We start from the raw sequence: 26,740 nt of genomic DNA on the forward strand, positions 1-26,740 counted from the left end.
TGGAGCTCACTTTGTAGACCAGGCTGGCCTCGAACTCAGAAATCTGCCTGCCTCTGCCTCCCGAGTGCTGGGATTAAAGGCGTGCACCACCACGCCGGGCTTCCCACCTCCGCACCCTTGATTCCCCTACACTGGGGCATCTGTCGAGCCTTCGTAGGACCAAGGGCCTCTCCTCCCATTGATGCCGGACAAGGCCATCCTTTGCTACATATGCAGCTGGAGCCATGGGTCCCTCCATGTGTACTCCTTGGTTGGTAGCTTAGTCCCTGGGAGCTCTGGGGGGGTCTGGTTGGTTGATATTTTTGTTCTTCCTATGGGGTTGCAAACCCCTACATCGAGGAGCTAATTCTAAATTAGAAAACACATTTCACCTGGGTAGGTAAGTGCTTCATACAACCAAGGCAGGAAGAAGCAGAGAGGGGGGTGCCCTCTGGCAAACCCAGCTGCTACCTTGCCCTCTGGACCTCAGAAAGGGTTCCAGTTCCAGGGCCTGGTATCAGATTACAGCTGCCTACAGGCCGCTGGACGCTCACTCACTCCCCCATCGGTGACATTCAGGAGACTCTCATGCAACCTTAAACATGTTTCTGGCAATTCTTTAAGAATTTTATACACTAGACTTTGATCATTCATTCTCCTCTCCAGCTCCTACCACAGTCTCCCCCACATTTTTACCTACCCAATTTCACGTTATCTCTCAAAAGAAAGAAAGGCAGGAGGAAGGGAAGGAAGAAGAAACTTACGGAGTTCTGTTTGTGTTGGCCGACTGTTCCTGGGTCTGGGGCCTGCACTGGAGTATGAATATGGTTGATGTTCCAGTGTCTCTCCGCTGAAGAAAACTGACTTTCCCTTGCCCAGCAGCTATCAAATGAAAGGACTTCCTGCCCACTTCCCTTCTCGGTCCTGGCATTTTGTCTATCTTGGGTTTATGAAGGCCTTCTGGATGCTGTCACAGTCTAAGTTCATATGTGGGTCAGCCCTCCAGTGTCAGGAAAATACTGCTTCCTGGAAGTCCTTCACCACACCTAGCCCTTACTCTCTTTCCACCCCTCTTCCCCATAGATCTCTGAGCCTCGAGTGGAGCATATAGTGTAGAGAATCCATTTGGGGCAGAACATTCCTATTCTGTGCATGCTGACCCGTTGTGAGTTTCTGTGTTAACTGGGATCTACCTTCTGACCTAAGGTTATATATAGCAATATGTCACTAGAAAATCATTTTATACCATGTTCTTTAAGCATAGTGGTTCTCAACCTTCCTAATGCTGCCACCGTTTAACACAGTTCCTCATGTTGTGGTGACCCCCTAACCATAAAATTATTTCCATTGCTACTTCATAACTGTAATTTTGCTAGTGTTATGAATCATAATGCGAGTATCTGGGTTTTCCAATGGTCTTAGGTGATCCCTGTGAGGAGGTCATTTGACCTCCATAGAAGTCACAACTCATAGGTTGAGAACCACTGTGAATTTAGCAGACTAATTAGTAGTTTTTTTCCACCCCTAAGGTTCATGACCTATCTAGTCTCAGATTCTTGACCTCATTAACAGTGTTAGGTATGGGGTTCCATCTCATTGAGTAGGCTTTAAATCCAACCAAAACATGATTGGCTACTGGGTCAACACATTATTATGAAAAATATCTTTTACGTTCTCAAAGCCAGGTTAATACACCTTGAGGTCACTTAAGACTGCTAGTCTACTCTGTCATCGGCAGGTTCTTTAATCTGCTGACTTAGGGTCTTCTATTAAAGACACACCACGACACAGCAACTCTTATAAAGGAAAGGGTTTAACTGGGGCTGGCTTACAGTTCAGAGGTTTAGTCCACTATCAGCAAGGTGGCACCCAGGCAGACACAATACTTAAGGGAGACTGAATGTTCTACATCTAGCAGAAAGTGACTGTGACACACTGGCCAGGCTTGAGCTTCTGAGAGCTCAAACCCACCCGCAGTGACACACCTGCTCTAGCAAAGCCACACCTCCTCCAAACAGGCCACGCCTCCTAATAGCACCACTACCTATGAGCCTGTGGCCATTTTATTCAAACCACCATACCTCCCCTTAAGAGAAAAAATGTAACAACCAACCTCACTTGTCCTGGGTTTCTCGGGGAATCAGCATTCACAACCTAAGCTGAAGAATAGCTTTAACCTTTCTTTTGTTCGTTTTGTTTTTCAAGACAGGGTCTCTTCGTGTTGCTCTCCGGGTACCCTGGATCTCACTATGTAGATAAGGCTGGCCTCGAACTCACAGAGAGATCCTGCCTCTTCCTCTTAAGTGTTGGGATTAAAGGCATGTGCCACCACACCCAGCTTTATTCTTAGATTATGTTCTTCGTGTTCTTCATCCACCATGTCCTGAACCCAGAGTAAGGCATGTGTGTATGAATGTGTCGCAGTGACAGGAATGTTGTTAAGCCAGTAACATAAAAACAACCTAATACAGTAAACATCCACCACAACTGCCGGGAACAGCACACAGATGCCATTTACAGGGCTGGCTGTAAGAGTTTGCTATCTGGGTCAGTTGGAGTCAGTAAAGTTCCATTCCTTGTAAAACCCTGTTAAGGACTTCCCATAAGTGGGCTAGAGAGATGGTGCAGTGATTAAGAAAGAGCACTGGCTGCTCCTCCAGAGGACCCAGGCTGAATTCCTAACACCTACATGGTGACTAAGAAATGTCTGTAACTTCCAGTTTCAAGGGGATCCAGGACCCTTGTCTGGACTCCTCAGGCATTGCTCATACATGGTTCATAGCTATACATGCGGGCAAAACACCCGTGCACTTATAAAATAAAAATAAATAAAACTAAAAAATGTTTCTGCAAAGCATCTCTTATTCCTTCCCAATGTAACTCTCTCTCTCTCTCTTTTTTCTTTTTTTTTTTTTGATTGGATATTTTCTTTATTTACATTTCAAATGCTTTCCCCTTTCCAGGTCTCCCCTTCAGAATCGCCCTATTCCATTCTCCTTCCCCTGTCTCTATGAGCATGCCTCCCCACCCACCTACTGCCATCCTCCTGCCCTGGCATTCCCCTACACTGAGGCATGGAACACCCTCAGGCCCAAGGCCCTCTCCTTCCACTGATGTCCAACAAGGCCATCCTCTGCCACATATGTGGCCAGCTCCATAGGTCACTCCATGTGTATTCTTTGATTGTTGGTCCAGTCGGGGGGGCGGTGTCTAGCCTATTGACACTGTTGCTCTCTCCATGGGGCTGCAAAACCCCTCAGCTCCTTCAGTCCCTTCTCCAACTCCTCCATCGGGGACCCCCAAACTCAGTCTAATGGTTGGCTATGAGCTTCTGCCTCTGTATTTGTCAGGCTCTGGCTGAACTTCTTCAGGAGACAGCCATATCAGGCTTCCATCCGCAAGCACTTCTAGGCATCCATCCATAATCATGTCCAGGTTTGGTGGCTGTATATAGGATGGATCTCTAGGTGGGGCAGTCTCTGGATGGTCTTTCCTTCCGTCTCTGGTCCACATTTTGTCTCCATATTTCATCCTGTGAGTATTTTGTTCACCCTTCTAAAAAGCACTGAAGCATCCACACTTTGGTCTTCCTTCTTCTTAGGCTTCATATGGTCTGTGAATTGAATCTTGGCTATCCCGAACTTCTAGGCTAATATCTACTTATCAGTGAGTGCATACCGTGTTTGTTTCTTTGTGACTGAGTCACCTCACTCAGGATGATATTCTCAAGTTCCATCCATTTGCCTGCAAATTTCATGAAGTCATTGTTTTTAATAGCTGAGTAGTACTCCATTGTGTAAATGTACCACATTTTCTGTATCCATTCCTCTGTCGAGGGTCATATGGGTTGTTTTCAGCTTCTGGCTATTATAAATATGGCTGCTATGAACATAGTGGAGCATGTGTCCTTATTACATGTTGGAGCATCTTCTGGGTATATGCTCAGGAGTGGTATTGCTGAGTCCTCAGGTAGTACTATGTCCAATTTTCTGATTTGCAGAGTGGATGCAATCCACTTGCAATCCCACCAACAATGGAGGAGTGTTGCTCTTTGTCCACATCCTCACCAGCATCTGCTGTCACCTGAGTTTTTTATCTTAGCCATTTTGACTGGTGTGAGGTGGAATCTCAGGGTTGTTTTGATTTACATTTCCCTGATGACTAAGGATGTTGAACATTTCTTTAGGTGTTTCTCAGCCCTTCAAGTTTCCTCAGTTGAGAATTCTCTGTTTAGCTCTGTTCCCTTTTTTATTTTTTTTAGATTTATTATATGTAAGTATACTGTAGCTGTCTTCAGACACTACAGAGGGAGTCAGATCTTGTTATGGATGGATGTGAGCCACCATGTTGTTTCTGGGATTTGATCTCAGGACCTTCAGAAGAGCAATTGCTGCTCTTAACCGCTGAGCCATCTCTCTAGCCCCTGTCCCTCAGTTTTTAATAGGGTCATTTGGTTCTCTGGAGTCCAACTTCTTGAGTTCTTTGTATATATTGGAGATTAGTCCTCTATCAGATATAGGACTGGTAAACATCTTTTCCCAATCTGTAGGTTGCCTGTTTGCCCTGTTGACAGTGTCCTTTGCCTTACAGAAGCTTTGCAATTTTATGAGGTCCCATTTGTCGATTCTTGATCTTAGAGCATAAACCATCCAATATCATCCTCATATATCGGGCAAAAGCTCTTTGTTACAGACACAGACTCAGAGAGTCACAAGACAGGATTCATGTGGGCCCAGAGTCAGGTTCATATAACAGCAGACAGGAGAGGGAGGGAAGACATGGGGAGAGAAGCCGAGAACTCAAATCTGGGCTTGCTCCTGGCCAAACTGTAGCACTGACGGAAGACTCACACAGGCCTGAGCATGGCACACATGAGAGACAGGTTCTGCCCTTTTACCCCTGTTCCCCTCCCTTGAAAAAAAATTACATTCCTAAAGCTGGTCCCCAAGGACTATGCCCTTATTTGGCCACTGCCTCATTCCTGAGACAAAACACCAAGGTCCAGTAATCAGAATTCATTATTTGGCGAACCTGTCCAATCAGGACTCACCAAGTCACTCTAGCATAGGACACCCCTCCTCCCCCCGCACGGCTCCCCTCCCCACAGTCTCCCCTTGAAAACCTGACTCCTGCAGAAATACCCCCTCCTGTTCCTGCTTCTCTGGTCTCTTGGTTTGCTTGTTTAAGCTTTGCAGCTCTGGCCCCTCAGCCCGTCTGTCCCCTCACTTGGCCCTCTGGGGTAATAAATCTTTGTACTGAGAATCTGGTGTCCAGGTTAAGTCCTGTACTGATTCGGGCCAGAGAAGGGCTGACTTCCCTTTCAAACACTGATGAAATTTGGATACTGTAACACTCCTGTCGTTATAGCACCAGTGTGCGTGTCTGGCCTTGCAGGTGTTTATCATAGCTGGCAAGGTTCATAACACTATGAGTGCTAGCCAGTAGGGATGAAGCTTCCAACAGCTAGATTCTTTATGTCCTATGACACGAGCATGTGGCGTCTTACTATTAGGTTCTGGAGGGTAACCAGTAGTGTCAGCAATAGCCTTTAATGTTGGGGGAGGGTGTCTACAGGACCACATTGGCCAACAACTCCAAAAGAAGTACCAATTTCCTGGCAATTAGAGTTTTATTTTGTAGTGTATAATGTCTAGTTGGGATAGTGAACCACCATTATCCATTTAAGTTTTTATACATGTATACATTTTAGGAAGCTTCTATACTCCAGTAAGTCTCCACATGACTTTCTTTTTTTTTTTAAAGATTTATTTATTTATTATATGTAAGTACTCTGTAGCTGTCTTCAGACACTCCAGAAGAGGGCGTCAGATCTCATTACAGATGGTTGTGAGCTACCATGTGGTTGCTGGGAATTGAACTCAGGACCTCTGGAAGAGCAGTGGGTACTCTTAACCGCTGAGCCATCTCTCCAGCTCCCTATATGACTTTTCAAAAGGCCTTAAGCACGTTAGTTACCCTTCCCCATGTTTCCTCTTCCACCCTGCCCTCCCATTCTCTCCTGCTATCTCTCTCTCTCTGTATTATTGGAAATTATCACTTAAAGGTTCTGGAAGAGAACTCTTTTCGGGGGCAAATATTTGAGAGTGTAGATTTAAGCAATTTTTGTTTCTTTTCACTTATCCTAAAACAGTTGAAATATCTTCATAATGTATGCCTGTTTTTTTTTTTTTTTTTTTTTCCAAGACAGAGTTTCTCAGGCTGGAGAGATGGCTCAGTGGTTAAGATCACTGACTGCTCTTCCAGAGGTCCTGAGTTCAATTCCCAACAACCACATGGTGGTTCACAACCATCTGTAATGGGATCTGATGCCCTCTTCTGGCGTGGGTCTGAAGACAGCTACAGTGTACTCATATGAATGAAAATAAATAAACCTTTTTTTAAGAAAAGAAAAAAGAAAAACAAAAAGACAGAGTTTCTCTGTGTGGCTTTGGCTGTTTTGGGACTCACAGAGATCCATCTGCCTCTGCCTCTGAGTGCTGGGGTTAAAGGTATGAGCCACTACTGTCCACCAATGTATGCTTTCTTATATGTAGTGTGCAGAGGTTTAGGCAGCCTCCTGATATAGGCAACCCATGGCTCAGTTCAGCTTCTGAGGCTGCATTTTGATCTCTCTCTCTCAGTCTCTGTTCCATCCTCACTGGCTTTCTCTTCTGTGTGTCCTTAAAATCTGTTCTCTCCGGTGAAGACTCTTGTGATTGTTCTTAAAGGCTCCCTGGATGGTACCCAATCTTGAGTGGGCCCAGTTCAAGATGCTTAATGCAATCGCATCTGCAAAAATAAGACTTCTTCCCCCCACGTACGATAGCATGCACAACTAACTGTCAGAAATTAGGGAGAACCACCATCTCTGGAGGCCGTTCTGCAACCTCGTACAGCTCTGTTGGCTTCCTTCCTTGGGAACACAGGGATTCTGCTGCTAGCGGAGCATCTGTGAAGGTCCTTGCACAACAGGTACTCTAGAGCCTAGACCAAGGCTCAGGACCCAGATCCGGTGATGTTAAAAAGCACCCACAGCTCTACAGACAGTACCAGAGAGTACCATGGTGTGCAGTACTGGACCGGAAAATGTAGGATTGTGTGCACTGGTCTGGGCTCCTGGAGGCGCCTCTGGCTTATGCTGTGCAGCAGAAGCTCCTATTTGTGTATCCATAGCCCATGGAATATTCAGGACAAGTGGGGCGGCCATATGTTACTCCTAACATGCATCATGAGAGCCAGGAGAGGCAATGGGATCCTGGAAATTCTGGAGCCTTGGGCAGGGGTGTGGGTGTGGGTGTGGGTGGGGTGGAGTGGGGTGTGTAAGAGGATGGGGGTGTGTGCTAAATGGGAACACCTACTTCCCCTTCACCCAGTCCTGCCATAGCTCCCTTGTATTTATTCATCTTCCTGTTCCTTCCTGGTGTTGAGTATTGAGTGTGTTGATTCAGGAAGTGGCTAGGGGGGCTGTGGGCCCCGCTGGAGGATAATCGCTTCCTGTCTTTTCCAGGCCCCTGGACAATCAAGCTTTGTTTGGAATTCATCTTAGGTGAGTCTTAAAATGATTTCCCCGCAAAACCATCCAGGTGGGGAACAGGACCAGACCTGGTGAAAAGGGCGATACCTGGTGAGGTGGGTGGGGGTCAGTTGTGTTCTGGGGGCGGGGCGGGGTTGCTCTGCTTAAGTACTGCTCGGAAGGAGAATGGCAGGCAGAGTTCGATGTGTTTCCTATTGTTGTCACCGCGGCTGGCACCTCACTGCCTAGGTCCCCAACTGACAGGTAGGGCAGCTCGTTCTTCTGGTTCAACTTGCTCAGCCCACCAGGGTCCATCTGAGGTTAGAGGTGTACTCGGGAATTCCTACGCTCTTTTCCTGTAAATGAGCACCCAGAGGACGACTGACCTCACATATGGAGGAGGAAGCTCAGCAATTGTGGCGTGCTGACGCCAGCCTTGTAGTCGCCTAGGGCAGACAGTGAGTAGTTCAGCAAACTCCCAAGCTCCAGTCCTTGGTAAGGGTTGCCAGCTCCTCATAGGCTTGTTCAGAGACTTTCAAAGACCCCTGGAATCCCGGGGGCCTAGAGCTGGCCGCTGAGACAGCTTTTTCCAACACCCAGTATTTCATCTTCAGCTGCTAGTGGCTCCGTAAGGCATCTACCCTGTGCCCAGCGCGCGGCGCTAGCTAGAGACCGTTCACGTGGTCACTTGGCCTGAAAGCGCCTCCCCGTAGGTTTTTCCTAATCTGGGACACGCAGCAGAGCAGAGTGCCCGCCACCTCTTCTGTCCCACCGGGTCGTGAGCGCGCGCGCTCGAGCGCGCGTTAGGACCCAGCGGGGTAGCCGCGGGACCCTGGAGTGGGCGTGACCTCCATTGTGACGCCACGGGGCGGGGCTTCCTCTGGCTGGGACTGAGGGACAGAAAGACCGACTGGCGCGGCGTGGCTGGTAAGGGACGCGGATTCAGCTCACTTTGGTTGCTCTTCGCTGTCGGGCGGAGCCTCCCTGGGGAACCTGAAGACTTGGGGTCCAGGTTGCTCTGCTTCCCTCTGGGCCACGCGTCCACCCCTCCCCCACTAGCTGAACCCGTTTTGGGGCGGTGTCACCCCCCGCGGCTATCGCGCCCGGGCGGTGCACCCCTTCCTTCCCTCTAACCCGGCGGGGTGCGCTCCTCCCTGCACCTGGGCAGCCCGCAGAGGGCCAGGCGCTTGTCGCCAGCTCCTTAGCCTTCCTGGAAGCAGGACGGGTCCTGGCTCTGCTGGGAACCCTCGCCGCGCGCCCCGGGGAGCCTGGGCTTCTGAAGCTGTGGGTGCGGAGCGCTGCGCTCCCAGGCCCTGCCTAGACTCCAGGTCGGGCACAGGTGCGCCCTGGTCCAGCTCCTGTCAATGCTTTATCTTTGTTTCCCCTTCCAGGTCGGGATGGTGGCTGACTGCGCAGGATAGCGGCGGCCATGTGGAGGTGACAGTTAGCTTGCGGACTCAGAGAGCCCAAAGGAGCTTGGCCCAGGTGGACATCGCTGGTTGGCAGCGCGGCCTCGGTGCTGGCGATGGAAGCTGAAGGCTTGGGATGGCTTCTGGTCCCGCTGCACCAGCTGGTTTCCTGGGTGGCTGCTGGGGCCATGGTCTTCGGAGGGGTAGTACCGTACATACCCCAATACAGGGACATCCGGAGGACTCAGAACGCCGACGGTTTCTCCACCCATGTGTGCCTGGTGCTATTGGTGGCCAATATTTTACGGATACTCTTTTGGTAAGTTCAGACTTTCCTACCTGGGAGTGCTGCTGGAGAGATGGCTTTGTTCTCACGGTTTTCAAGTGGCAGCGACTGGAGCTATCTACTTCCCCCGAAAGATCTCTGGAAGAGCAGGCTCTTATTCTTTAACGGTGGTTGAGTAGCCTGAGCCGAATTTACTAGGACGCGCGGCATTTCCAAGATTGGCAGGTCTGGAGCAGAGAGCCAAATATAATCTCCAGATCTGCTCGTTCATTTACTGTGTCTTTACCTTTGTCTGATACATCCTGGAGCCTCACTGTAGGCACAGTTTCTGGATCCCTGCCTTTTCTTTCTAGTGTGTGGAGTGGGGTGACAGGATGAGAAGTAATAAAGCTAGTTAGCAACAGGAAGGCTCCCTTGACTTGCTTGTGGGGAAAGCCTTCTGTTACATTTTTCTCTGACTCTTTTTGTTTGTTTCAACATCAGGTTTTTCTAGGTAGCCCTGGTTGTCCTGGAACTTGCTTTGTAGACCAGGCTGACCTCGAACTCACAGAGATCCACTTGCCTTTGCCTGCTTAGCGCTGGCATCAAATGTGTGTGGCACCACTGCTAGATTCTTCTGGACTTCTTATGTGGCTGTGTCTTCTTAGGTGGGAAGTCAGACTTTTCCCTGTAAACTCAGGTGGAGCCTGTTTTTCTAACCCTTCTTGAGCCAGCTTCCTCTTTTTCATTTGCATTCTGTTGAGGAAGTTGAAGTTTATTTTAACAATTGTTGAAGCCCTGCTTACTTGAGGGTTTTGGTATTGTTTTGAGACTGGGTTTCACTGTGTAGCTCTGGCTGTCCTGGAGCTCACTATGTAGACCAAGTTGGCTTCCCAAGAGCTCAGGCGCCATCATGGTCGGATGACTTTTCAAAGGAAATTACAAAACCTTGCTGCGTGCTAAGATAAACATGTCTGTAGTTTTCCTTCTGGGCCTATCCTAAGCCCTCGGTGCACATAGAAAGGCTGTTGATGCATTCTCCTGAAGGTAGCCAGCTGCCTGCAGAAGCCAGGGAGAAGGGATCTAGAGAGCTGGTGTCAGAGTTCTTTGCTTTTGACTTTTTGTTTACTGTTGGGAATGGTCTGTCTGAGTTTCTACTAACTAGTGTTATAACGTCAGTTTGATTGATGGGTCAGCAGGGTGACTCAGTGGGTAGAGGAGCTTGCTGCTGAGTTCTGTCTCATGGTAGAAGGAAAGATTCAACTTCTGCTGGTTTCCCCCTCTGACCTCCACGCACACACCACGACACATGTGCACATACACATAAGGAGAGAAATGTCGTAAATCTACATTAAATAAATAAAACACACCCACTTTGTATAGTTTAGTGAGCTGTGCCAAGGGTGTCCACCCTGAATTTATGAGTAGGGAATTCGCTCTGCACTTTTGCATTCTGTCCCAGCACTGGGCCCCCTTTATCTCATGAGTGGGTTCTTGCCTGCGTCAGTTAGGAGGTTGGCTAGTGAGATGACTCGGAAGGGAAGTCAGTTGGCAGCAAGGAACAATGCCACCTTGCTCTTTGCCTGGGGTCAGGTGACTTCTTCTGAGGAATGGGTCATTGAGATCTCGCTTTAAATAAAAAGCTGGAGACTTGCATTTCAGAGATTGCATCCCTCCCCTTGCTTTCCCCCTGGGTGGGGGTCCCGAGCTGGGCTGTGACTGTGGCTGGGCTCCGAGAAATAGCCTTAGTTATATCCAAGCAGCTCCTTCATTATAACCGTGCTCACACTACCGGTTGCTCCGGGTGGGTGCCCAGGATGGACCTTTGATTTCAGGCAGGCTGCCCAGTGTAGCCCTGCCTCACTGTTTAACTTACGTAGGGGCAGGATATTCACTTTCAGGATTGAGGAACACATTTTCTCCAGGTCCTGAAGTAGGACTACTGACATGGTTTGGAGATGCCAGAAGTGAGGCCATTTTCTTTGTGTGCACTGGTGGAGAGGGAAACTAAGACTGGTCTGCTCGTCTGTTGTGCTGGGGCCTCTGAGAAGACCTCAAATGCTTTTCACTATGGGGGCTGGGCTGCCTTCTATGCATGCCAATCATGGTCCACAAATTGTCTTTTCGGTACAACCCGTGTCCCCAAGTGTTCTGTGCCACCCAGGGCTCCTGTGGGCACTGTACACAGGGGCTCAGTTTCTCAGTACATTCTAGAAGACTGAGGAAGAGAGGAGCCGAGGGTCATGGCCTTCCTGAGCGTTTCATTTTGGAAAGTATCTTTGCAGACTTTCACAGGACGAAAGTCAGAGGTTTGGACTGTGTCTGGAACACAGTCTGTAGAGACCCTGCTGCTCCAAAACCATGTGCTGGCCCTGCTGTGCTTCTCCACAATGCCTTCTGCAGCCCCGTCTAGACATCCCTCTCCAGATTCCACAGCTCAGCATCCTCTTAGATTTCACATAGCCAAAGGCTGTAGTGTCGGGGTGCTTCGTTGGAAGCAATGACTGGAGCAATACACCCCTTCCCCATTTATACAACTCCTCCTCCAGTGTGGAGAGCAGGTCCTGAATGTGGTAGGGTCCAGGTGAGATGGGAGCCTTCCAAACTATGAAAGGGGGAAAGGTAGAATTCTCAGCAGTTTTCCAGTGCTAACTGGGACACAGACCTCCAAACTCATTTAGAGGTTTGTGGAAGGTTTTTTCTTCTCCTCCTTCTCTTTCTTTCTTCCTTCCTTTCTTTCTTTCTTCTTTCTTTCTTTCTTTCTTTCTTTCTTTCTTTCTTTCTTTCTTTCTTTCTCTTTCTCTCTTGTTTCTCCTCCTCCTCCTCCTCCTCGTTCTTCACTGGACAGTCCTGCAGGAAGAGACTGATTTCACTGCAAACCTAGGGATTCTGAAGCCTGTGAAACTCTAATGTGAACCCTTTACTTCTTATAATCCTCACCATGTTACAGAACTCACCTTTAGCAGGCTGCTCTCGTTGGAATGTGGGTTACAGGATTTTGCAATTTTGATGTTGGAAGCTGGGGCCAAGTGACCCTTTATCTAATGTTTACAGGCTTTTTTTTATCTAAGAGGTGCCAGAGTGGGGCTGCAAGACTGGTGCCCAGGTTCTCCTTGAGCAAAGTTCTCCACCCAGTCCTGGAGGTCTCAGGATGGAGAGTCTCAGTCTCCACCAGTGCTGGCAGCAGGTCTTGGCTGTGATCTTGAAACACTGTATCTGAGGCGTGGTAACATTCTGCTACTGTGGCGATAAGTTTTCTTTGATATGTAGGGAGTAGCTATAGAGGTGTGTACCCTCCCCCTAAGAGCTTTTCTGTTACTTTGGGACTTGGAGAAGTTGTTCATAGAACCAGTTACTGGACTTGGTGAACCTTGGGTACCCCACTTCTGCACATGTCTCTCTTGATGCGCTCTGGTGTTCATTCCTATGAGAATCCTTGGACCCATCACCCATAGCTGTGTGGTGGCAATTGCCACTTCTCCTCAGAAGATTTCTGCTAACCTTCAGTCTCGAGCTGAAGAGGAACCATATACTCAGTAGCAGACTGCCCTGAGGAAATCGAATTTCTTCTTCTTCTTTGAGCATGACTATTTAACAAACCATGACCAACAGCAAGTAACCAACAACCTATCTCAGTTCTCGGGGCCCTCGTATTGATATACCCTCTGAAAAGTCCCCAGAATTCTAAATGTCACAGAATCACAGAAAATGATCTGCTGCTGGCAAAGTCACGCTGCTGTGAACAATCTGAAGCAGCGCCATAAGCCACACCTGGGATTAAAACAAAAACACATTTTTAAAATAGTTCTGTATTTTTTTTTTAAGAAACCAAAATTTCAAAATTGTCACTACAGCAGACTGTTGGCATTAATTTGCAAAGAAATGGCACTTTTTAAAAAAAGCTGTAAAAATCAATTATGTTAAACATTGTTTCCTATTTGTTTTGCCCCTTATGCCATTTGGAGTTGGACTTTTTGAAAGTTTGTGTCCTGTTATGGCTTCCTATAAATAAAGCCAGCCAGATTCTCAGCTCTGCTCATTGGAACACTATTGTCGCCCCCCCTTATTGTGGCCCTCGAGCTCATTAGGATTGATTTTGATGTGGTGTATGGGAACTTAAACCTTGACATTTTTTTTTTTTCTCCGTAGTCTTCCTAGTAACAGGAGTCAGTTTGTTTGGGAAGCTACGCCTTCAGTCTCCTAGCTTCATGGCGCTGAGGTGGCCCTTTCCCATGTTAACCTCCCCATGTAATCTCTGTGAGCAAATTGCCAGCTAGATAGCCAGAGAGGAAGAATGGTTTCTAGGAGCAGAGCAGCTAAGGGCTTGGTTCTGTCTACCAGGAGCTCTGCGGTCATGATTTGAAAGAAAAACTTTTTGCAAGAAAACACTGAGGTTCCAAGACCACCGGTGGTGGCTCATGATCTGGGGTTAATGTGGTAACCACAGGATCCAGGGCATATCCTAGGAATAGAGCTTGTTTGCCCGTGCCAGCTCCTGTGTCCACTCGGTGCCTAGGCGACCCTTTCCTTTGTTTTCCCACTTCCTAAGCTTCCTCACGCAGCTGCGTAGTCTGTGGAGCTTATGAACTCACAGGGGACATTTGAGCCTTGAAAGCTGCACAGAGGGCTTATCCTGAACTTGGAATTTCCAGTCTTGGCTTGCCACCCCACAGGAAGCTGAGACTTGCCCTGATTGCAGAGGGGAGCCTGGCCTACAGCACGCCCTTCCTTGTGGAAGGCCTTAACTGCTGGCTTATCTGGGCGGAGGCATGCCCCATGGGCATCTGTAGAAAGTGTCCAGAGCTCTGTGAAGGCCCTCAAGCTGGTCAGGATTCTCTCTGATGGAGAATTGCTTGTAGACATAACTTTCAGGAACTGAAGGGGGTTTTCAGGTTCGTTAAAGGGTTGCATGCTCTACACGGTACAGTGTGGAACATTCCTCACAGAATGGGCAGGCCTGACAGACACACTCTTTAGAGACACAGGCAAGGTGGTTTCCCTGTCTCCAACTGGTCTTTTACCAATTGCTGTCACAGTAGAGTTCTGTGAAATGCTTTTCTCTTAAAACGTTATTGACAGACCTGGCTTGGAACTTGCTATGTATCCCAAGCTGGCCATGACCTTACGCTCCTCCCACTTCAGTCTCCCAAGTGTGGGTGTATAGGAGTGCACTGTACACCCGGCATGTGAAATACTGCTTGCTTTTCACTTGTGGGTTGATTTTTAGCAAGTTTCTGCATGTAGTAGTAACTACATGAATGCTAGAATGTGTCCCTGAGCAGGCTTGGTGCTGGGTATGAATCAGTACTACCATTTCCTCCTGTGTCCCTCCTGCCTATAGGCTCAGGAGCTACACCTTGTACTGGCTGCCCTCTTCAGCCCTGGAGGTAACTTCTGTCCCAGGAGACCAGTGTAGTAAGGGGCCACAGACATGGGAGAAGGCTGGGCCTGTTGTTTACACGTTCAGGAGGTAGAGCTGCTGTGTAGAATCTTTTGAATTTCATGTGCTAACCACCAGTTACAGTCTTGGAAATAACTTTCAGATCAAACAAACTCTGGCCAATGTCAGCCTGCATTTGTGCTTCACCATGCTGGGGCTAAGGCTGCGTTGGGACCTGCCTTTGAGGATGAGCTGTGTCAGCTTGTCTGTGTGTTGCAGTCTGGTGGTGCTCTGATCTGCCAAGGGTGTTATCCACAGACCCTGTTGGTTGCTGAATTGCACTTCTGCCCTCCAAAGCTGACTCAGCTGATGAAATATTCAACACTAGTGGGAGCCACTGGAGTGGCTGGAGGAGGGGTTGCCCCGGGAGGGAAAGCAGCCCTGGGCTAGGAGGCCACGAATGGAGGAAGGATCTTCGGTGGTGCTAGCTCTGGCTGCCCTTTCTTGTTAGTGGAAGATGTATATAAAGGTTTAGCACCAGGCTATATGTCTTCCACAGATACTTGCTCATGGGGCAGGAAGCAGAGCTACCGTGGTCTGGAAAGAGGCTCTTGTCTGGTTAAGATTAGACTTTGACAGGATGGTAGGTATGTAGGGTCCTTTCATACCAATTTGTGGCCCTGAGTGTGGCATCTGTGACTAGGTCACAGAGTCCATCGAGGACAGACATGAGCTTTGGAAAAGCCTCAGGTGAGCTCAGTGTTCCACAGGGTCCTTGCTGAGTCTGACCTGGGTGGGTCCCTTGGCCCTTCTTCATTCTAGCTTGGTCCCACACAAACCCTGGAAGTCTAGGCAAGCAGGTACCAGGACTGTGATGCTTGAACAAGACCCTCGCCTCGGCTCCTTTCCGTTATGCAGCTCAGGCCCTGGTTGAGGAGAGACTGGAAGTCCTGGCAGGGGCTGGCGGCATCTGCTTCCTTCCTGATGCGGGTTCTCCCTCTCCCCCTCCCTTAGGTTTGGAAGGCACTTCGAGTCCCCGCTCCTGTGGCAGAGCATAGTCATGATCCTTACGATGCTGCTGATGCTGAAGCTCTGCACCGAGGTCCGCGTGGCCAACGAGCTGAACATCAAGCGCCGCTCCTTTGCAGGTGGGTGTGGCATCTTCCAGAAAAGTCATGCTCAGCCCCTGGGCAAAGCTTACCTCTTGGGAAGCTGTAGCCACTTCAGTGTTTTAACCTGGGCAGCTACCATTTTCACTGAATGGCCATTATCTGCCGTTGATTTTGTATATTTTGTAATTGTATCTTTTCCATATTGTAACTGACTAAACATTTCACAGCCTCCAACAATTAAGGACTTCTTTCCTGGAATGTGGGTGAGGTTTTAATTTATCTTCCGGGCTCTCTTTGCTCACATCCTGACTGCGTGTTGTCACAAGAACCAGAGAAGGCAGAGTCATTGCTGTGTGCCCTGCCAGGTGACTCAAGCCCCAGTTGTGTGCCCTTTAGCCATGCTTCACACCCACCTAAGGTGTAACACACCCACCCACGTCTGTGTATTCTGTGGGCCGAGGACCCCGGGCAGTATCCATCACACCCTTACCCCGGGACAATCCTGGATTAACCTCTTGCTGTCTCTGGCCTCTCCTTCACCGAAGCTTCATATGATAAGCTGGTCAGTGTGGGCTGGCGGGCTTACGGGAGAGTTAACTTCCACCTCCTCCGGATTCTAATTCTCTTCCTCCTCCTCCTCCTCCTCCTCTCTCTCTTTTCCTTCCTTTCTTTTTTTTGGGGAGGGGTTGTTTGTTTTGAGACAGGGTTTCTCTGTGTAGCCCTGGCTGTCCTGGAACTCACTTTGTAGACCAGGCTGGCCTTGAACTCAGAAATTCGCCCGCCTCTGCCTCCCGAGTGCTGGGATTAAAGGCGTGCACCACCACGCCCGGCCTGTTTTCCTTTCTTTGACACTAATTCTCTCTCCATAACTCATGCTGGCCTTTAAACTCTCAATCCTCCTGCATTCACTTCCTTGGTGCTAAGTAGGTGCACACCTCCATACCCAGCAAAAGCCTTTCTTTTTATCTTTCCATTAATGAGCAGCTAGTAGCTCTCTCTCTGGATTTGTCTGAAGTAAGTGCTTGCGTGCGTGCATGCGTACATGCTTTTTGAATCTTGCTTTTAGAAGTATTTAGTGCTAGTTTGGGAGCTGCTTGGGAGGAGGCTTTACTCTGTCTTTGATCGTTTCTTTTTACCCCATTAACAGGATGCTTCTGTGTTTCTGTTTCCACCTGGTTTTTGTTAAACAGGTGATGCCACCCCGGTCGTCCTAGAGAGTGGCCACACCTGGTTTAGGGGAGAAGCCGATATGGATGGTAGCTCACTTGTCTCTCCTGGTGTGTTCTCGTCCATTCTTCCCATTGGTATCATCATTCCTAATCTTCCCTCAGTATCTATTCCCCACCCTCCTGGCCTGAACTCAAACGACACCAGTGTTAGTGCTGATAATACTGAGAATCCTATCAAGATGGCTATCATAGAGGAGCTGAGCTTTACGGCTCTACTTGGTGCCGTGGGCTTGCCTCCTAGAAGCATGGCCTGTCCTCTGTGCTCCAAGCTTCCACAGAGCGAGCTCTGAGCCCCTCTGAGCCTCAGCCTGCCCTGGGAACAGAATGTCGTCCTGCCTGCAGGATGGTGGGTCCCTCACCACCCTCACACACTGCAATACCGAAAGGCTAAGGAGACTGTTGTACACAGGGTGCCAGAGGCTCCCTGCAGGTTTGTGCTGCTCCTGTGCTGTAAATATGAGGACAGGTTTGTGACTTTCGTTGCCATGGGTGTTGGCTCTGACGGCGGCCCATGTCAGCTGTCAGGTAGAGAGCGTTTGCACACGGTGCAGCGTTAGAGCACAGTGTTCATTTTGAGAGCCACTTTGTACATGTCCCTTCACCTCAGGTGACGGTGACTTCAGGGAGCTGTATGATCATACCTAAGTGCCATATGGAAACATGGTCTAGACCAGAGAGTGTGTGGGTCATGGAGTCCCAACTGTTCTCTTGTGCAGTGGTGGTCTGTGTAGATTTCCAAGGCACTACTTATATGTTGGTAACTAGGATTGAGCTAAATGGTGAATCAAACAGTTTGCAGGGTTAGGACTGGGATATGAATTTTTATTGGGGGCTCCATAAGGGCATAGTAGTGACCCCAGAATGGCCTCTACTTTAGGAAGGGCCTCTGCAAATGTAATTACAATTGGTGATCTTGAGAAAGGGCATCATTCTTGGTCCCCTGTGGCTGATTTAATTTCAAGGGATAGAGCAGGACTCACCCCTGGCCCCAAGAGTTACTGGACCTTAGACCTCTCTACCTATCATGGGGCAGTGGTGCTTGTTGGAGAATTATTTATTTTTGCTGTTCTTGTTGTTATTATTGTTGTTGTTGGTTTTTTTTTTTTTTTTAAGATAGGTTCTTGGATGTCTTAGAACTCACCATGTAGACCAGGCTAGCCTAGAACTCACAGAGATCCTCCTGCCTCTGCCTCCCAAATGCTGGAACTAAAGGCACGTGCTACCACACATTCCTGAGAATTCTTGATATTTTACATCTTTAGCACTTTTAGTTTTGAGTCCAGTTCATATTTATAGGGCTTCGAGCCTGCTTTGTTTAAGACACTGGTCTTAGTGTATTCCTAAGAATAGTTTTAATGAAATGTGTGGGTCCATTTCCTACCATCTGTCAGAAGGCTGACAAGGGTGATGTGTGTGGAAAAAAAAAAAAAACAACAACAGAAATGCACTCTGGTGCCAGCCCACAGCCACCCAGTCCTTCAGCTGCCGAGGTCCCAGGGCCCAGGAGACACCTCACTTTCTTGCCAGCAGCTATATTTTAACACAGAAGGTTGGTGACTTCTAACAGACCTTTTCCAGTTTTCTTAATATTTTACTTTCAATTTTAGTGGTAACTAATTCAATTTACCAGTTAAAATTAAAATCAAAACAAAGAAAAAAAAAAAAGAAAGAAACTGGACATGCCTTAAACATGCACTTGGGAGGCCAAGTCAGGTGAATTTGAGTTCAAGGTCAGCTTGGTCTACACTGCAAATTCTAGATCAGCCAGGGCTGCACAGTAAACTCCTTTATCAATGCATGAAAGAAAGAAAGGAAGAAAGAAGAAAGAGGAAAGGAAAGGGAAGGGAAAGAAAGAAAAGGAAGAAAGAGAGAGAGAGAGAGAGAGAGAGAGAGAGAGAGAGAGAGAGAGAGAGAGAGAAAGAAAGGGGAAGGAAAGGAAAGGAAGAAAAAGCGAAAAGGAAAGGGGAGCAATCTCAAACATCAAATATGGGCTCTGTTGTCTTCTATAAAGAACGTGCACTGGGTAGACTCACAGACTTTGAGGAACACTGAGGTAGATGAAGTAAAACCGACCCCCGTGACTATCTTGGATATATTGGTACACTTTCCAAGGTCTTTTTCTTTTACTGTCAGTGGCTTTTCACAATATCTGTGTAACTTCCAAAAGTAGAATCAAACTTAAGAATTCTGCACATTCCATGAGGCTTTTTTCCCAGCCTCCTCTGCTCACTAGAATGAGGGCTTTAAGTACTGGATCTGGGGGAGGCAGGGAGCAAGGGTGGTCCCCTGGGACAGTGTGAAGTCCCTTCCCGCCAGGCATGTGCTCTGTGGGCGTGTCCTGGGGGTGCTGGGGGGTGTTTTGGTTTTCAGTTTCAGCTTGTAAAATCACTAACGTTTGTAAAGTGAAGAGAAAGTCTGAGGAAGCCCATTTTGTGATTGAACCCACACTGTGAACCCACCCTGACCCCTCCTGAGTCTATACCCGGACCCCCAAACCCACTGGGATTGGGACCCAGGTTTGTCTGTGCTAGACAGATCCTTTATCACTAAGTGGCTTCCCAGCTCAGTCCAGTGTGTCTCAAGGCACACCCCAGACATCACTGCATTTATAAATGACTCAAATATATGTCTAGAACAGCAGTTCTGAACCTGTGGCTTGTGGCCCCCTTGGGGACCCTTTCACAGGAGTTGCCTAAGACCATGGGAAAGCACAGATATTTACATTACCATTATTTTATTTTTTTAAAGATTTATTTATTATATCTAAGTATACTGTAGCTGTCTTCAGATGCCCCAGAAGAGGGGGGTCAGATCTCATTACAGATGGTTGTGAGCCACCATGTGGTTGCTGGGATTTGAACTCAGGACTTTTGGAAGAGCAGTCAGTGCTCTTTACTGCTGAGCCATCTCCCCAGCCTTCTACATCACCATTTATAACAGTAACAAAATTATAGTTATGAAGTAACAACAGACATAACTTTATGATGGGGGGGTCACCTCGATATGAGGAACTGTATTAAAGGACCCCAGCATTAGAAGGTTGAGAACCACCGCTGCAGAAGGTAACGTGGGAAACAGCCAGAATACCCATGCCACCCATACAAATGCACAATTCGGTGTAACCAGACATTGAGTTTGTGTGGAAGTTTCTGGTGGTTGGTTCTGACTTTTGGCTACTTGGCTCCCTTGAATCAGGGTCTGAGCACAGGCATTCTGTGAGGGCTGGTTGCCTGTGTTGCTCAGTAGCTGGACTGATGTGTTTGTCTTTCTCTTCTTTTTAACATTAATTACTCTTGATTTAGAACCCCTCCCCAGCCTCCTTTCTCCCTGCACTGTCCACCATGAACTGTGGTTTATCTGTTGGTATCTTAACTCCATGTGAACCTCCAGCACTCTGCAGCAACAGTGGGCTGGAGCTGGAGACCGGAGGGCCTCCAGGAGGCTCTGAGGTAGATACTTCAGTAGGCATCCATAGCAATTGATGCCTCTCTTGTCTCTTTTGACTTGGAAAAGAATCTTAAAAGTGACTGGATTGGTTCCAGGAAGTCTTTCTGGGCTTTCAGGACACCGATGTCAGGGTTGTTGGCACCCGAGGAGACCCTTTGTCATTGAGGACTGCACTGTGTTTGTGCACGTGTTTGGTAGAGCACCTCTAGGCAGAGGTGACTCCATGTCCAGTGACTGAGTGTTCAGGGGTTTGGTGTGTGGAGGAAACGAAAGTCTCCATCAGTGTGCAGCTGACTTGCTAGGAGCTGCAATGATGACTTTACATTAAGTTGATGTATACATTCCAACATGGTTGCTGGCATGATATGTTCCACTTGGCTGCTTGTAGTATACGTGCTGGTGCCCACTTGTTCAATGGGAGCCCTTGGGTGGAAGGGCTAGGTCTTTGGATTATAAGACTACTGCTCTGGACTACAGTGGATTGTGTCTTAGCAGAGCTCTAGTATTAGATATCACAGGTCATGGATATTGTCTTAGTCAGGGTTTCTATTCCTGCACAAACATCATGACCAAGTAGCAAGTTGGGGAGGAAAGGGTTTATTCAGCTTACACCTCCATACTGCTGTTCATCACCAAAGGATATCAGGACAGGAACTCAAGCAGGTCAGGAAGCAGGAGCTGATGCAGAGGCCACAGAGGGATGTTACTTACTGGCTTGCTTCCCCTGGCTTGCTCAGCTTGCTCTCTTATAGAACCCAAGACTACCAGCCCAGGGATGGCACCACCCACAATGGGTCCTCCCACCCTGAATCACTAATTGAGAAAATGCCTTACAGCTGGATCTCATGGAGGCATTTCCTCAAGGGAGGCTCCTTTCTCTGTGATAACTCCAGCCTGTGTCAAGTTGACACACGACCAGCCAGGACAGGTGTCATCTGGCTTTTTCAGCGGGTCAAGGTGGGAGGTCGTTTTTTGGACGCGGAGCCCATTGTTTCTGTACACGTTCTTCTTGCTGAGCCTTTGTGGCTCTGAGAGCATCTGGGCTTCAGACGTGGCTCTGTTCTTCCACCACCTGGGTCTCAGGAACCCAGAGTATTATGGGATGTGTGCCATCGCCCACGCCACTTTCACAAGTGAGAATAACAATGCCAGCAATGTGTTTGCTAGAGCAGTGGGTAGTTTGGGGGATTACACACTCGGGCTTGAGTGATCTTAGGTCGTGTCCTGGCGGAGAAGAGCCCCAGAGTCCCCATGAGCGGTGACCTTTCCCAGAGCTCTACCGACTGGATTCGTGTGTTCCATTTGAGTGATTTTGATTCTAATTTACTACTTCTTTTTTAATTTAAGTTTTGCTTTATAGTGTATTTCTGTTTTAAATTTCTCTTACTAGTTATTTGACAGAATGTGCCTCAGAGTCAGGTTGAATTTATCTGACATGTGTCTCATCTCTTAGTGCCCAGAGCTCCAGATTGGGACTTTCTGGGGTAGGAGGCTAGTATCTATTTATGGGTAGGGGTTTCTTTCACTGTGATGAAAATGTTCTAAATTGGTGGTCATGGTGAATGCCCCTGTGCGTGAGTAAGAGCCATCGAGCCGTGAACCTTATGAGGAAAATTGTTACAGAGTGTTGTGTGTGTGTGAGAAGTTGCCTTTGCCAAGGCTTTGCTCTTGTGAGGCCTGTTACAGCAGGAACTTGTGTGTCAGGCCTGCATCTCACCCTAGTTCTAAGCTTGGCTTACCTCAGTTTTCTCTCCTGAGCTGCCCTCTCTATCCCTCCCACCTGCAGCCATTGTCTACAGCCTGTCGTGTGGGCCAACTTGGGTGGTCTTGGGGAAACAGGGCACACTGGGATCAGCTCTTCAGAATTCCCACCTGAGGGCTAGGTTAACCTTCAGGTTACCCTAAATCTGAAGTAGGTAAAAAACAACCTGGGCTGTGTTTTTCTTGCAATCTGGCCTTAGAAGTCACAAGCCATCTGAGGATCTTGGAGAGAGAGAGACAGACAGACACACACACACACACACAGAGACATACACCCAGAAACAACACAGTTTCTCAAGTTACACTCCACACAACTAGGGCCCAAGTTACATTCCTGATGCTATGCATCCAGCCATTTCTGGGGCCACACCCAGACCCCCAGTTCCTCTAGAGAGTGGAACAGATCTGTGGGGATGAGTGATGGTTGCAAATGCCCTGTGTTTTCCTCAGTGTGAGACTTTCTCCCGTCTCCCTGCTCTCTACACCCCAGTTTTCAGCGCTAAGCCTGGCTGACCGTGGAGATCGGAGACTGTAGGAGCCTCAGTGCCCACTGCCATGACAGGTCTTACACAGCTCCGCCCGGGGTCACCGTTGGTCCTTTGCTCTGCCCACACCTTGTGTCCAAGTGTTCCAGCATGTTCTCCCTCCCTTACTGCATTCGTGGGTCTTGATCTTTAAAAGAGACGTGGGTAAAATTGGCCGAGGCACAGCGGGCGCCAGGAGGCATGGTGCCTGTGGCCTGCAGATCACAGATTCAGTGACAGGTCCCCACTCCTCCTCAGCAGCGCCTCACATGAAGAGATCCTCTGCTGTCAGCTCTGAGCTGTCTACTTCCACACAGTGCTGGTAGGGATGCAGCCTGTGACCTCAGATCTGCTTCAACAATTTAAACTCCAGAAAGGGAGAGCTGCCAGCTGGCCCGAGGCACCCTGGCATGGAGTGCTGTGTGCTGTTGACCAGTGCAGGGCTAGCTGGGAGGTTAAAGTATAACCTGTTGGTGGTTTCTGATGTCCTGCCTGTTCTAGGTGAGATGTCTGCCCAGGCAGGCTGAGTGTCTTCATCACGATGTCTCTGCCACACACCTGTCCTAACCCTAACCTTAACCCTAACCCTAACCCTGATTCACCGTTAAACTGGCTGCCCTTTGGCAGTGGAGCTGTTGCTGTGTGAACTCTAGAACTACTGTGCCATTGCCGAGAGAACATTTCACCCCCGGATTAACTGTTCTCAACCACGGGCTCCCTGACCTTCTAGGGACATGAGAAATGGGGCCTGTCCTAAAGCCCTTGTTAATGTCCCTTGATTGCAGGAAAGGAGTGAGAATGTGCAGGCTTAAATTTGGTGGCGTTTCTCCCCTCCCCCTGCCCCCTAGTCTCTCTCCCTCCCCCTTCCACCCCATACTCCTGTTCACTGTCCCAGGATATTATTAGAAGAGGATAGAGTGGAGAACAGTTAAGAAAGTGGATTTTTGAACACAAAGAAACAAAAGTCTTTCTCCCTGCTCTGATGTTGTTTTGATGTCGTCCTTTGTTTGCTTGCTTGTTTTTAGAAACTCAACAACCCTAGGAAATCCCCGCTTGCCAGTGTTAAAACCAGTCTGTTTTTGTCTCCTTTCTCTGTTTTTTTTTTTTGTTTTGTTTTGTTTTTTTGTTTTCTCTCTTTAAATGTAGCCACAGACAGTAAGGATGAAGAACTCAGAGTGCCCCCCAGGCGGCCCTACCTGGGTATGTACTACTGAGACCCTGACTCCATTTCACCCTGCGGCCTGTCCCTCTGTCAGCATGTCCACCTCGAGTCGCTTCACCACGCATGGCCTGTTCACGGCAGGACACACTTAGCCCCCAGCCTGCTGCTCTCTGCCTGGACTATTTAGAACCTGCCAATTTCAAGGGAGGGGTGGACCAAAGGGAAGAAGAATGGATGTGGAGAATTCAAGATTACCAGCTTGGCGCTTGTCACAAGCCGTCCCTACTGATGGTGTGCTAGTGGAGTCACTACCCCTCATGCCCTCTTCAAGTGCTCACGGCTAGTATGTAGAGGGAACACTGGCTTTGTCAGTGTGGGCTCTGCTGCAGCCTTACTGAACTCTGTTGGCTCCGGCACCGGTTCCTGTACTTCTAGACTTCTAGAGATTGCCCACCTGAAAAGTCACATCACCTGCGAGAAGGGACAACACTTGGCTTCTTCCTTCCAGTCTTCCAGATACCCTGACTGGACAGAGACGAGACAAGACGTGCGCGTTCTGCTCTTGGCTTTACTGAGGACTTCTGGTTTTTGCAGTTGTCTTTAATGCTCATGTGAGCTGAGGGGTTTTGCTTTGCTGTCATGAATGATGCTGACCCTGGCTCGACACTGTGCTATCTGTGGACATGACTTTGTGAGTTCTAGGCACCGTGCTATGTCTGTGGACATAAAGGCCTTTTATTCTGTTTTCATTGGGCTTTGTGTGTGTGTGGGGTGGTCAACCTTTGTGTGTTGAGTTAAGTTCCGTTTGATTATGGTGTCTAGTTACCTCTTAACTGCCGGGTGCTGTTTGCTGATGCTATGCTGAGGACTTTTAATGTCCCTACTCATGAAAAGTTTTGGTCTGCAGTCCTTTTTTCTTGATGGCTTTGGGTTGATTTTGGTTAAATATAAGCCAGTATTATTCTGAATACTGGGTAATGAGGTAAGTTCCTGAGTGTTTGAGAAAGGTCACCATCAATCCTCTTTAAAATTTTGGTTGGTTTCCTTGTATGGCTGGTTTTACCTGGGCTTCTTCTCTAACAGTGTCAGCTCTACCTTGTTCTGCACCCAGCTAGATTCTCTATCACTTCCGTCACCTATCTTGGCTCATCTGTATTGTGGCTTGGTTTCAGATTCATCGCAACAAACGTCTCCAGTTGTGGGGAGTCACTCTTCTTAGTGCTCTTTTTAAATCCCTTTTCCTGGCCCTGGGTGCCAGTGCTTTTATTCTTTATTCTGGTCATTTCAGTCCCTTCTCTGTCCTTTGCTTCTCTCCTTACGGCCTTGTCAGTTTCACTGATCTTTTCGAAGAGCCAGCTTTTCCTTTTGTTGATTTTTTTTCTTTATCTAGTTTGCTTCATTCCACTTTAACTGCCCCCCCACCCCCCATTATTTGTCTTCTCCCTGCTTTTGCCTTAGCACTTTCTTCTGAGTCCCTTGCATGGAGGAGTATTGATTTCAGGGTTTTTTCCTATTGTACTATGAAACACGTTTACAGCCACGAATTCACTCCGAGATGGTGGACTGACCTGTGTGTTTTGGTCTGCTATGCTTTTTTTTTTTTTTCTTTTTTTCTCCTATCTTAAAGTGTTTTCTCGTCTTCTTCAAAATTTCTCTGACCCACTCAGAGTTGAAGAGTATCTGACAACCTTCTTGTTTGTGAATCCCTCAAATCTCTCCGTCAGCTTCTGTTATCATCTACAGTAACTGTAGAGAAATGCGTCCATTCAGATCCTCCAAAGTGAAGCTTGTTCTGGGACCTCTCCTGAGGGGTCTCCCCAGGAGATGGTCCTTGTTGCTATGGGAGCGTCTCATTGTGGAGGGGAGGCGAGTGTCTGTTGTGTTGAGGTTTACAGCAATGCTGTGATCTTCTCTTATCTCCTGTTTTGTCTGCTCAGTTGGATCTATTTTGAAAGCTGGCATCGAAACTTCCAAATACTTGTTAATTCTTTCACTTCTGTCAGGCGTGGCTTTCTTGATTTCAGAGCAGCTGTTAGGTGTGTATATAGTTGTTAGAGACTGGCCCTTTTGTTATTACAAATGCCTTCTATGACATTTATGTTGTTTGAAGGCCCCCTTCCTGCCCAGTATTGAACCCAGGGCCTCATGCACAGGACACACTACCACCAAGTTACCTCCCTTTTTCTCCTGAGGCTAGGTTCACTAATGTTGCTTAAGCCTTGAATTGTCTTTGCAGCCCAAGCAGGCCTTGAAGGTTTGACCCTCTGCCTCAGCCTCCCAAGGTGCTGAGTAACTGGCCTACCCCACTGCTGTGCTTGCAACTTACTCCAATATTAGCATAGCCTCTGTGAATCCCTGTGGTTATGCTCCGAAGAGGGGCCGGCAGATAGCAAGTTCAAAGCCACCCTGGGCTGCATTGTAAGATCTTGTCTCAGAACATAATTATAACACCACAGGGCCAGCGGGCCGGTTAGGCTGGGATTGGGTGCTTGCTGTTGAGCCTGGCTCAGAGCCCGTGAGATGGAAGGAAAAAACCAACTCTTACATACAGATTGCTGCTCCTCACCGGGCCACCAATGCATTCACGGAGTAGAAAAATAAACGTTGTGCCCAAACAAAGCCATCTCTGCCCTCTTATCTGACTCGTGTTTGCTGGTTTTGATCTCTGCCTGTCATTCATTTGTGGTTTGTGTATACCCACTCTTTTACAGCTTTTATAGTAAGTGAATATTTTAATACTGTGGTGTTTCAATTCCTTTAGTGACTTGTAACTATATAGTGATAACTGTTTTTTCTTGGTGGGTTTTCTGAGGCTAACAGTACAGATTTTTAACTTATCAGAATCTTTTTTTTTAATTTTTAATATTTTTATTACATATTTTCCTCAATTACATTTCCAATGCTATCCCAAAAGTCTCCCATAGCGCCCCCCACTTCCCTACCCACCCATTCCCATTCT

At 48.1% G+C, this 26,740-nt stretch overlaps 1 protein-coding gene across 7 annotated transcripts in view; it reads left to right on the forward strand.

The window, feature by feature from the left end:
• The first annotated feature begins 7,359 nt into the window (after positions 1-7,359).
• Positions 7,360-26,740, forward strand: part of Slc66a2 (solute carrier family 66 member 2) — a 38,123-nt gene continuing 18,742 nt past the window's right edge. Inside the window, exons 1-4 of one of the 7 annotated variants that reach the window (XM_029471839.1) lie at positions 7,413-7,525; positions 8,884-9,220; positions 15,561-15,694; positions 23,766-23,819. In XM_029471839.1, coding sequence (XP_029327699.1) covers positions 9,018-9,220; positions 15,561-15,694; positions 23,766-23,819 — 391 coding nt within the window. In that variant the 5' untranslated portion in view covers positions 7,413-7,525; positions 8,884-9,017. Of the gene's footprint in view, positions 7,526-8,319; positions 8,505-8,525; positions 8,777-8,883; positions 9,221-15,560; positions 15,695-23,765; positions 23,820-26,740 lie in introns of those variants that run through there. The other 6 variants (XM_021150526.2, XM_021150527.1, XM_029471840.1 and 3 more) reach the window with 6 other exon arrangements.

This window comes from Mus caroli, chromosome 18 (genome assembly GCF_900094665.2).
Source record: "Mus caroli chromosome 18, CAROLI_EIJ_v1.1, whole genome shotgun sequence".
NCBI classification, from domain to species: domain Eukaryota; kingdom Metazoa; phylum Chordata; class Mammalia; order Rodentia; family Muridae; genus Mus; species Mus caroli.